The sequence below is a fragment of the Erythrolamprus reginae genome, chromosome 1 (genome assembly GCF_031021105.1).
Source record: "Erythrolamprus reginae isolate rEryReg1 chromosome 1, rEryReg1.hap1, whole genome shotgun sequence".
Taxonomy (NCBI): domain Eukaryota; kingdom Metazoa; phylum Chordata; class Lepidosauria; order Squamata; family Dipsadidae; genus Erythrolamprus; species Erythrolamprus reginae.
In genome coordinates, this window is record NC_091950.1 from 192,576,557 (window position 1) to 192,588,530 (window position 11,974).

General features: G+C 40.7%; 2 protein-coding genes across 3 annotated transcripts in view; both read right to left on the reverse strand.

Annotated features, from left to right (window-relative positions):
• The window catches only part of ATF2 (activating transcription factor 2), a 52,783-nt gene extending 51,434 nt beyond the window's left edge, over positions 1-1,349 (reverse strand). The window contains exon 1 of one of the 2 annotated variants that reach the window (XM_070731784.1): positions 1,042-1,349. The gene's annotated coding sequence lies outside the window, so the exon portion shown is untranslated. The remainder of the gene's footprint in view (positions 1-1,041) is intronic. The other variant, XM_070731786.1, reaches the window with a different exon arrangement.
• Positions 1,350-4,487: 3,138 nt separating this feature from the next.
• On the reverse strand, positions 4,488-11,733 carry ATP5MC3 (ATP synthase membrane subunit c locus 3). Its single transcript, XM_070731787.1, has 5 exons — positions 11,313-11,733; positions 11,020-11,141; positions 8,227-8,304; positions 7,285-7,481; positions 4,488-4,737 (listed from the first exon to the last, which is right to left on the reverse strand). Exons 2-5 carry the CDS (start codon positions 11,059-11,061, stop codon positions 4,623-4,625), a joined length of 432 nt encoding a protein of 143 aa, XP_070587888.1. The 5' UTR covers positions 11,062-11,141; positions 11,313-11,733; the 3' UTR covers positions 4,488-4,622.
• Positions 11,734-11,974: the final 241 nt, after the last annotated feature.

Consider the following 11,974-nt stretch of genomic DNA (forward strand, 5'->3'; position numbering starts at 1 on the left):
ACTTGTGGTTTTTTAAGTGCTAAAACTGAATGCAAAAAAACCTGGATGCAAGATCTGAAAATGCATTTTACAAAGCAAAGATTTGGGCAGATAATGTTGTTGAAGGCCTGATATTTTCTACACTCCAAATCAAAATGGTCACTGCCCAATTGTAATTGTAGCCAAATGGTCAATGAAATGGGTCCTATGAACCACAGTTAATGTCAGCAGAAGAGATACAAGTGTTTTAAGAACTGAAACATCCAAGGACAACTAACACTTGCTGCAGGTATAAGGTGGAGGTCTTGTGAAAGCGGCAATGTCAGAAGGGAAAAACGAGAAAGTGTTGACTGGATAGACTATCTGTCCTACAATAAGAAATAATAGTGACACACTAAAACAGCAGCAGCCTCTGCTACAGTTAACTCATACACCTGACTCAAAACAAGGAAAAGCCTTTCTGGGCGGAGAGGTTTATTTTATCCTCGATTTCATTTTAACTCCAGTTGTCTAGATCCCTTTTCTTGAAGGAAATATGAACATAGGTGCCCATTGCTCCTTCAAAAGCGACACTTGATAATCAAAAGCCAACGCTTTTTGGCTTTCTCCATCCGAATCCTGCAACCTATATATAACTATCCCAATGCTATAAGAGGAGGAGGCTCCAGACCTCTTCTTTCCTCCTCCAGGAAAAACAGGAGGACACGGAGGTGTCCAGGGCAAGGCCAACCGGGAACGACAGGAGAAGGCAGGCTGGCGTCGGCCAAAATCGGCAGCCGGGAGCAAGAGACGGATCGAAGGAGCGGGCGGGGGGGACCACGGAACAGCAGCGGCGCCATGTTATACTTCCCCGGACAGGCTCCCTTCTCCTACCCTCAGCCATCAGGGGCCGGCTTTTCTCCCTCAGCTCTACTCCCGGCTAGGGCTGGAGCCACACCCCGAGCCGTTATCCTAACCTACAACGTCAAGTCGAGGCACGGCCTTCCTCTCCTCCTCCATTACAAAGCAAAACCAGACCGCCGCGCGCGCATATAAACACACACACACACACAGCCAACTCACCCCTTACGACCGCCGGCCGAGCCGCACATTAAAGCCCGGGGTTTTCTCCCCCCTCCCACCCGGTTCTCGTCACATCTCGCGGGAACTCCGTGACATATCGGTTTCTCTCTGCTGCTTTCGCGTCGTCTTCCTTTCCTTTCTTCTCCCCCACCCCTCCCCTCCCCGAGGAGGGTGGCTGGGTCAGGAGAAAACGGGGTCACGTGCCGCGCGGAGACGGAGGGGGGGCGGGCGCAGCGCAAAAAACGGAACGGAAGAGGAGGCACGCACAACCCGCAGTAAGAGGCCGCGTGGTTTGTGGGCTCGGCGAAGGCGGGGCCAGTGCCATTCCGCCGGTGCCTGGGTGGCCGGAAGCGGCGCCGTCCTTCCTTCCTCCTTTTTGCGCCTGCGCGCAGGAGAGGAAGCCGTCCCTTTGAAGGAAGCCTGGGTGTTGCCAAGTTGCCTGGTGGGGAGGGGCAGGACTGTTGGATTTGAAGTGCAGGGAGGCGTGTTACCTGGACGCAAAATTTACTGGGGATTAATAGTCTCGGCAGGCAAATGTCCTTTATTCCACAAGGCAGTCCTTTATTATAATATTGGTTTTGTAAAAACTTTTCTTTTCCTTCTAAACTACTTTTTTAGTTTAATTTAGTTTAGTTTTTTTAGTAAAGCAAAGTTATAAACAATTTAAAAATATTACCCTTATATATAGGGTAATAAAATATGGTCACTGGATTAGTGTGTATGTATGTTGCCCTTCAGAGAGGGATGGCATATAAACTCAATAAATAAATACTGTATACCATACCTATATTAATAGACTCTATATATGTATACACACACATGTATTTAGCATTAAATGCACTTCTGAACATGGTTCAACTGTATTATCAATTATTGCACAGGAAAATGATTATATTAAGCCTGTAATTTCTGCATATTTACCTACAGGACCGTCTGCTGCATAGTTCCCAGAGACCAATAAGATCACACAGATTCGGTCTCCTCCGGGTTCTGTCAACTAAGCAATGCAGGTTGGCGGGACTGCAAGGGAGGGCCTTCTCTGTGGCTGCCCCGGCTCTATGGAACCAACTCCCCCACCATGTCCTTACTGCTCCCACCTTACTGGCCTTCTGAAAGGCCATGAAGACCTGGCTGTGCCGACAGGCCTGGGGGCCATGAAACTGACATCTGTCATGGCCATTTATACTGTATGTATATATGTATGTGTGTTACCTGGCTTGAGTTATGAGATTTTTTTAAATTGGGGTTTACAGTTTTAGATTTTCCTTATTTGTCTTCTTTTTTATTGTATTTGTATTTATATATTATTGTAAGCCGCCCTGAGTCCTTCGGGATTGGGCGACTTAGAAGTCGAATGAATGAATAAATAAATAAATAGGAAAGCAACACAATGGTAACTTCTGAATAAATATGTAGAGGCAGTTCTTCACTTAGGATCACAATTGAGCACATTTCTGTTGCTAAGGGAAACTGAATTTTGCCCCTTATCTTTTTTGTCAGTTATTAAGTAAATCCTTGCAATTAAATTATCAGAGCTGCTAAGTGAATCTGCCTTCCCCATTGACTTTGCTTATCTGGTGGTAAAAGGTGATCACGTGACCTGGGGACACTGCAACCATCATAAATATACCAAACATACAACTTTTGATCATGTGACCATGGGAATGCTGCAATGGTCACAAGTGTGAAAAATGGTCAGAAGTTAGTTTTTTCAGTGATGGTGTAACTTTGAATGAACTGTTGTAAATTAAGGACTATCTTGTATACTGTACTTCCTTCTCTGACAAGAATTATGGATTTTGGAAATCCAGCAGTTCCAGTATAGGCAATCAACAATACTAACTGGAACTGTCGTTGTTAAATGACACAATTGTAAAGCATGTCATCACATGACTGCAGATGGCTATGGCAACAATTTTATTAAACAAGGACTTCACATGAGCATGACTTCCATCTTCTTGCCAGCTTCCCCATTGATTTTGTGAGAAGACAGCAAGGAACATTGGAATTTATAATTGTGTGACTGAGGATGCTACAACGGCTGGGACTCCAAGCCATCCTTGTGCCAACAATTTTTAGATTTGAGCAGTCACTAAGTGGACAATACCTAAGGACCACCTGTACTGCTTTGAGGAAAGTTAAATGAATGCTTGTGATATAATCTTGCCGCTCATTTTGTAGATTGTGCAAACTTTTAATACTTGATGCAAGTCTTCTACCAGCTTAATTTTATTAGCATCGTTATAATTCTTGCTTTTTGCTCCAATTAAAAAAATTAATTACAGCTAAAAAGAATGCAGATCAAATTAGCAATTGTATAAATCCTAGCCAAGTTCCAGTTGTGGACTTCAGCAATGTTCAAGCATTCTAACCCCAGCATGCTATGCAAATTAATTAATTAATTAGATTTCCATGTTGCCCTTCTCAAAGCGATTGAGGGTGGAGACAATTGAGAATTGTCTCCCATATATCACTATCTAAGAAAATAAGATTTTAAAAAGAGCAGTTGAAACCACAGGGCATGCAATTATATAACATGCCTGACAGTTATAAAACGTGCCTTTTAAATCATAAGCAATAGAGCTCAAAACTGCTCATTGCTCCTACCTACCTGATGGAAGGGGCAGTTGCTGAACCTGATCAATATTCTGCCAAGAAAAGGGCTTTGGATGACAAAATTGGAAAAAATTAAAATGCCTAAAATTTCCTAAAATAGTCATCCTTTGTGTTTACCTCTGTGTTGACTAATCCAACTTGAAGAAGCTTTTTGAGCAATCACAAATGTAATTTGCATGCATGATCCTCCCAATTTTTCCATTTAAAATTTCTTTCATCTGTCTTGCTTTATCACATATGCAATTGCATTTGCTTGGCAATTCTCCATTCTTGGCATTATATTGACAATTTTGTTGCAAGTATGCATTTGTCTGACTTGTAAGTAATGAATGAACTGGGTGGGTTTTTTTACATCAGTAACTCCATGATTTTCTATTTCATTATTCAAAAGCCATGATAAGATAAATCCACCAAATGTTGTATAAAAGACATATGTTATATTACACCCTTTATTTAATATTTCAGGTAGACTCATTTATAACATGAAAAGCAATTTCCATATGAATACTAATTCCCAGTGGTAGTTTTTTGTATTTCTTTAACGTGTCACATAGATTTAATTAATCTTCCCCCAAATGATGAGGACTCTACTGGTGCTACCCACAGCTGACAGCCATTTTGCCAAAAGGCATTATTTCCAATTGTGAATATAATTTATGCCCATGTAAGATAAAGCAAAGTCATATACTCAATCTGAACAGATCACATTCACAATATTATTCCACTGAGCTTTAGTATCAATTTTCTTGGCATGAACTCCCAAAAGATGTCAACCCTCTGGTCTCTCAAATGACTTTGAAAAAGTCAGGTAATTAAAGAACAAACCATGGTAAATTTAAACTTGTTACCATCTTTAATTAAGCTGCTTTGGAAGTAGCATACAGTTCCATGATAAACATTTTCCAAGCTCACGTTCACAGAATCACATTGTAGTTCATTAGTGCCAACACTGGAAACAAATCTCTTCACATGGCAAACAGAATTAAGAATGCAACCATGAGACAGAAGAGACCCATGGCTTCAGACAGGGCAAATCCCAGAATAGCATAGGAGAATAGCTGCTGTTTCAGGGAAGGATTCCTAAAGAGAAATACAAGATAAAAGTCACATTTGGAGAAATAGTAGAAATCAGTTTTAATTTTACAGAGTAGGCATCTTTTAGGACATACGTCCCTTCTGATCTTTAGAGACCCAGTACATAATCCAGTAATAGAAAGGTCTACAAAGTACTTCAACACCTGTCTCTCACATTGGTAGGGAAGGCTACAAAGGAGGATATGATTTCATTTAATTTTCATTTTGGATTCCTAGAAAAGTAATGGAAGAAACGGCAATCTGTTCCTGCCTATTAGCTGATAGCAGTCATAATGGGACTCTGGCAGACCAATGAGAGGATGATTGTGGGGTGATCACATAGCCCATGCTAATGACACCTTAAAACTAATAAAAAGTATACAGTTCATTTAAGGAGGTGACATATACCATGTGCTAACCCACACAAATCCGAATAGAACTATAGCCTAGGGATATAGTAATCATTACCTACATCAAAACTCTTTTTCCAGCCTTCAAGAGTCTTCTGAAATCATACACCTGGAAATTAGCACCATTGGCAGCCCTAAGTGTAGCTTTTGATTCCTGCCCACTGTTGAAGAATAGCTCACACTTTCTACTACAGCTGGTTACCATTAAACCCATTCACATCTTAAAAACAGGTGTTGGGATTAGACTTGGGTAGGATATGACTGCCCTTCCACATACAATTACAGCCATCCATATTTTAAGACCAGGGGTGAAATGCTCCCGGTTTGTGCGTGCCTGTTGGTCGTCAGTGAGCCAGTCACATGTGCAGAAGGTAAAAGAATCCAAATGGCTGCATCTGGGCAGGTGGGTGGAGTCTCGAACTGCCTTCGCAGGACTGACAGGCACAAGCAAACCAGGAGCATTTTGCTCCTATTCAAGACACATCAGTCAATTTGAGATCTTAGTTTAATTGGACGTGGTGAGCCACTGCATTACATAGTTCAGGAAACTGGAAAACTCGGGTATTAATTTAATACGTATAATTTCTGATTAAGAAATCAGTTTCTCAAAATCTATATATTAATTCAAGTTAATTGAATTCTAACTTTGCAACTTTCTATATGGAAGTATACTTGAAGTCTAAGAAAATGTACATTTGTTTAGTATCCGCTTTTATCTTCCATTATTGTTTACATTAGTATGTTACAAATGCTTACTTTTCCTACAGATAATTAAGGTATCCTATACTCTCTATAAAAGTATGGACATTTTCTGAAGTTTAAAGGTCACTCTTTTTATAGCATTTAGACTTAGTCAAATATATTACAATTTAAACACTTATTTGGGTCTTAGCTGAAATATGATGTTCTTCTTTATAAGCTTTCTTTGTCCTTGTGGTAGAATTTTCTTTCAGTTCTTTTACTTCAGAGGTATGTTTCATAAACATGACCTAAGTATTTTACCCTTTGGAACCCTCTGAAAAAGGAAATCAGGCTAATAGCCTTCACAAGGCTAGTAAAAATGTTAATTTAAAAAGGCCTTTGTGTCCAAGTATGGGAACTACTTTACTTTAGTATGGGACCTAATTAAGATTTCGCTTGTCATTTTCATGCTTTCCTTTTTAAAAATCAAAGTAAAACCACAGATATAGAAATACATGTAAATTGATATATGTGATAATGATCTATTATTTTATGCAAGACTTTAGACCAATGATAATTATTTGCTACCTCCCATATGCCTGGCACAAACAGATAAAAGGAAATTTTCACCTTCGTTACCTATCCTAAAACTAGATTTTTAAAAATAACCAGAAAATTCAAGGAGCCAGAGCTGCTAGACCCTTGCATAGGTTATTTATTTTCAGCTTGTTTTGTTATGATTCAAACAAGGCCAAGCTATTATGTCATATAGACTTTTTAAAAAGTGTGATATACTGTATATGAATGCCTGAAAGATATTACGTTATAGCAGTCTTCAACTTGCAACCATAATTGAGTCCAAAATTTGTTGTTAAGTGAAACATTTAAGTCAGTTTTGTCCTATTTTATGACCTTTCTTGCCAGAGTTGTTAAGTGAATCACTTCAATTGACAAGTTAATAATCTGTTTGTTCAGTAAATCTGGCTTCTTCATTGACTTTGCTTGTCAAGTTACAAAAAGTGATCATGTGACATTGGGACATAGCAACAGTCGTAAATAAGAACCAGCTGCCAAGCATTTGTATTTTGATATGATCATGGGAATGCTGCAAATGTCATAACTGTGAAAAACTGTTATAAATCACATTTTTCATTGCTATTGTTCAGTTCAGTCACTAAATGAACTGTTGTAAGTTGAGGACTACCTGTAGCTTCCATTTCTGCATGCAGGTTGATGTAGAATAGTAGCTTCCACAGCAAGCCATGATTTCATCAAATTGACAAAATGTGTATTAAGATGTTGGGGTGGAAGCTTAGCTCTTTCCTACATTTGTGAAGCTGCAGTACAGCCTCAAAGGGGAAAGAGTATGTATGGGACAATTTATCACACATTTCATCATTCACCCATTGCTCCCTGACATACAGCCCGGAGTTATTTGAATATCGGGTAAAACAAAGGTTACCTGGCATAACCAATGATTAGACTTCCAAAGACCGTTCCAATACCAGCACCAGAACCAGCCACTCCTACTGTGGCCGCACCTGCACCAATAAATTTGGCAGCAGTGTCAATGTCCCTGTTGAGAGCACTAGTTTGGAACTCCCTTATTGCTAGTTGATTGCCAGCATTCTGAGCACCTGTAAAGAAAGTAGTATTGCCCTACAAAAAAACAAAGACAAAACTCCAAGTATTAATTTCAGTGTAATAGCCCGATATTTGTAGCATAATTAAAAAAAACATTCTAGAAGGGAGCAACATTTATTTTTAAGATAATCCAATTTAGGAAGTGTTTTTACTCTTTCTGGATTTAGCCCGAAAGCCCTACCTAAAGTAAAATCAGTATTATTAAAAATAGCCACTATCACACCTCTGATGATCATTAATTATTTCTGCCCATATAACTATATTAATAGCAAGATAGCTAGAATGGACAACTAGTAAGAGAATGCTGTATTTCAGCATTTGTCTTCCATTTTCCCTTTTGCTTTTGTGAACCAATAAACCAGATTCTGCTTCTCAATGTGCAGTTTTAGAAGCAGGTACAATGCTGAGTAACTAGAAAGTATGCATAAAGTTTAAAGAATCTGGCTCTGAGTAGTAGTGACATGGAGATCAGTGAGGCCATTTTAAGAGAAATACAGTACCAATCTTAACATAAAACACAAATTGGTTAGTCTTGCTGCTTAGTTTATATTCTATTCCAAATTCATTAATGAAACTAACTTGTTCAAAGTGACTAAAATGTATTGTTTAAGGGAAAGAACTGGAAGGTGGGCAGAGAAGGTGGCCTTTAAAGGCAAGACAAAATGTATAGCTTGGTACTTTTCTGTGAATTATGATTGCTAACACAAGAACACATGGGCTCACTAGATAACTTAGGAAGTTACAGAATTGTTTAAGATACCTCTCCAGTCCTGACTTCTGGCCTAGACAACATCGATGCAGAAATTGGTCTGTATAGGATCCTTGATCCAGTACGCATCTAAAAATCAGAAAAGATTAACATAATCAAGCATCGTAACAAATATCAGCAATTTTAGACTCGAAAAACTTCAGAACCTTTGGAATTAATTCTATTTAGGACTTCAGAATAGCTACCTCATCTATAAGGAAAGACTCATTCTAGCACCAAATCTTGTTTCATATTTAACCTTTAACTGATTTTAATACTTTTTAATTACTGAAAAATGAGTTGATTGCCAAAAGATATATTACAATAAATATATTTAAAAAGTTTTTATTCAAGAAAATATTATCACTCTATCCAAAGTACAACTGTTGATTACATGGAAATGTCCTGTACAGATGTACAGATGGGAAAATATGTGGTGAAAAGGGTTGAATTTAAAAATTATGTGATGATCTCAAATATTTTTTTATAAAATAATGTATCATTGATACATGACACCAAAGAAAATTTATAGAAGGTATTAAGGAATTTCAAATATATGTTGAAAATGTGAACATTTCATGGACATTTTTCTTACTCTTTGGTGGACTTACAAAAAAGTTTTAAAAATGGATTTATACTTTTGAGGAGATTTTAATGATCAATATTAGGGTGAAGCTAGAATTTTTCATTTTAGGATTATTGTTTAAAGTTAGAAAAAAAGGAAGGATTTGAATATATAATTACTGTAGTGAGATTATTATATACATAGAGGTGGAAAGATTCAACATTATCCACTATGGAGGAATGGCTGCTGGTAGTGGATAAGATTTTGCTGAAATGGACAAATTGATTTCTTTGATAAAAGACATTATCTAAATTTGTTGGCAATTGGAAGCTATTTGGGGACTTTTTGTGTAAAAAAATGAGGAAAAAAAGAACTTGTGATTTACCACTTTGATGATTAGACAGATTGTCTTTTATACAATATGACGTAACTTTATAGAGAGATTAAAATATATTTGTATTTATGACTCCTAAAAAGAGTAACAGAAGCCATAGTTACAACTTTCTTTTCTACTTTTCTTGAATTCTTCTTGCATTTCATTTTCTCTTACCTTTTTCTTCTTTATATTAGTTTGTGAAAATTCTTATCTTAATGTTTAATACATAAAAAGATTATATGGGAATGTTCGTATAATTTTCTTATCAGCAATAGAAAAGTAATTTACACTTAAAGGAACATTTAACTTCTCTTTCTAGTTGACACCCGACCCCTATGATTTCCTGTTGGTCTCCCATCCATATACTTAACCTGTAGGACTTCACTCAACTTTTTTCAACCAAGTTCTGCCACCTGATCTACTGTTTCTGAAGATATATCAACAACTAACTTCTGTCTAGCTGTGCTACCTCTAATTGCCTATTGAAGTGTCTTTCAGTATAACTTATCTCTTTTAAACAAATACATCACTCTTGGGAAAATATATAAGTGTTTTAGTCAGAACAGAATGAGAAACAATTTGGACAGTTCCAAATGCTTTGTGCTTCAAAAGCTTTACCAGAATTTCAAGCAGACTAAATCCCAGAATATTTTGTTTATTCCAGGTTTTGGCTGAAACAATATTTGCTTATACAGCAAGTAGAACACAACTGCTCTCTCTCAGCCCTAAACCCCTTGGAATGACCTTTGTGCCTTCCTTTCCTTACTTGTTCAAGTGGCTTGTCTTTTCCCCATTCTCTCCTCTCAAGACCACTTTTGCCTAGATTAGCAGATAAATGAACCCCACAAAAAATGCTTGGTCCCTGTGCCAGAATGCTCTGTACCTTCCTTGAAGGATTTCCTTCATCTTGACTTCTAACTCCCTCTCTAAAATGCCAAAGCAGTTGTGTGACTTTAGGTTTTCAGTTGATCAGGTTTGCAAAACACAGGCAAGAATCCAGCATTTTTGTATGTCTAAAATTCAATCAGAACAAGCCTTCCCCGTAGGATGTAGGATGTCCTTGAGGTGTGTTGGATTACAAATAATCTATCCCCTGCATTATCACCCACTACTGGCTGAGAAGAAAAGAAACGGTTAACCAATCCATGGAGAAAAGGCCCCAAAATGGGAGAAACCTTCCCTAGGTAAAGACTACTACTAGATTACTACACGTGATGACCTTCAAACGTTCTTTGCATTACCCAATCCTAAAACCATTTGCATACAAGAACAGCCCCAGTTCTCCTCTCTCTCCTTCTTTCCTTGGATCCATGGCAAAGAAATCCCAATTATTTTAAACAGCCTCATCGTTGCAGGGCACCCTCCCCAGGCACGTCCCCCCTCCCCTCTCTACACACACACACACACACACACACACACACGTTTACCGCAACAGTCCCTTCTAAACCCCCAAATTCACTTCCGACAAGCGGCCTGTCAATTTCAAGGCAGGGCCTAGTGAGTGAGTGAGTGAATGAATGAATGGGAAGCAAGCGGGCCCGGCCGCCTCGGCCTGCTTGGTGTCCTTGGGCCTCTTAAGGTCACGCGGGATTTCCACGTCGGCCTCTTTTCCAAAAATCAGATTCCGCAAAGGCGGGATTTTTTTCCGTGACACCGCCGAAGCGGGCTCGGATGCGTTCCCCGCCAAGAGCCGCGGGTTGCGGCGGGGAGGTTAAAAGGGGCAAAAGCGACGGCCGGGCCTCTAAGCCCGCCTTGCCTCCCTCCCTCCGATTCCCGCCCGCAAAACCCCCTTTCCAGCCGTTCCCGGGAGGCCAGATCCGAAGGGCAGCCAGGCAGGCTGCAAAGGATGACTGCTGCAACTCACCAATGCGGGGGAGCCGGCGGCGAGCTTGATGCACGCGAACATGGTTGCTCTGCTAACGCTGTGCTGCTGGGAGAGGCGGGGGCCACGGGGGCTCTGCAGCTCCTAAGGATCCTGGTAGCTCGCTATTGGGCGGCGGGGGGGGGGGCAAGGAGAGAAAAAAGAGAACTTTAGGAGCCGGTAGAGAGCGCTTCTAAGGCGGGCTTTAGAGGATGGCGCCCCCGATGGAGACGGATACGCGGACACCCCCCTCCTTTTTTACCCCCCTCTCCTCCTCCGCAGGCTTAATCACTCACGGAATGGCAGCAGCAGCAGCGGCGCCGGCGGCTTTCCGCCTAAGCGAAGTACGGCAGTAGAGGTCGAAAGGATCTGCCAGCTCTTTTGCGCAGGCGCGGTAGACGGAGGACGGGGGCGGTGGGAGGAAGGAGGCGGAGGAGAAGCGCGTGCGTTTGCTGAGGGAAGGTCACTTTGCGGCGGCGCGCGCGTCGTCGTTTGATCTTGGGCGCGGGGCGGAAGGGCGGCTCGGGCGCCGCCGCCGGGTGGGAAGGGAACGGGGAAGTAAGAAGTCGTCCATTTTGATCGTGAGGGGGAACGCAGAAGGAGAAAGCGAGTCCGTGGGGCCTAGCGGGACTAGGTCAAGGCCTCGTGTGGCGTGGGGGGAGGGGAGCTGGACGCTGCAAGAACCGGTTTTCCCTGGTTGGATTTCAGTGAACTGCCTCTAAAAGCTTTCAGTGGCCGTGCTTGACCTTTGGTTCATTTCAGCCGCTAGGGAGAGAGGCTGCTTGCCATTGGAGGCGAAAGGTTCACCTATTTACCTCCCTTTTCTGGAATTAGGAAAGACAAAAATTAAGTCAGTCCCACAGTTTATGGACTGATGATTTGGCAGATGAAACTTTCTTCCATAAATGCTGGCCTCCAGGAGTGGAGGGCTACTAGAAGAGCCCCCCACTCCTGGCAG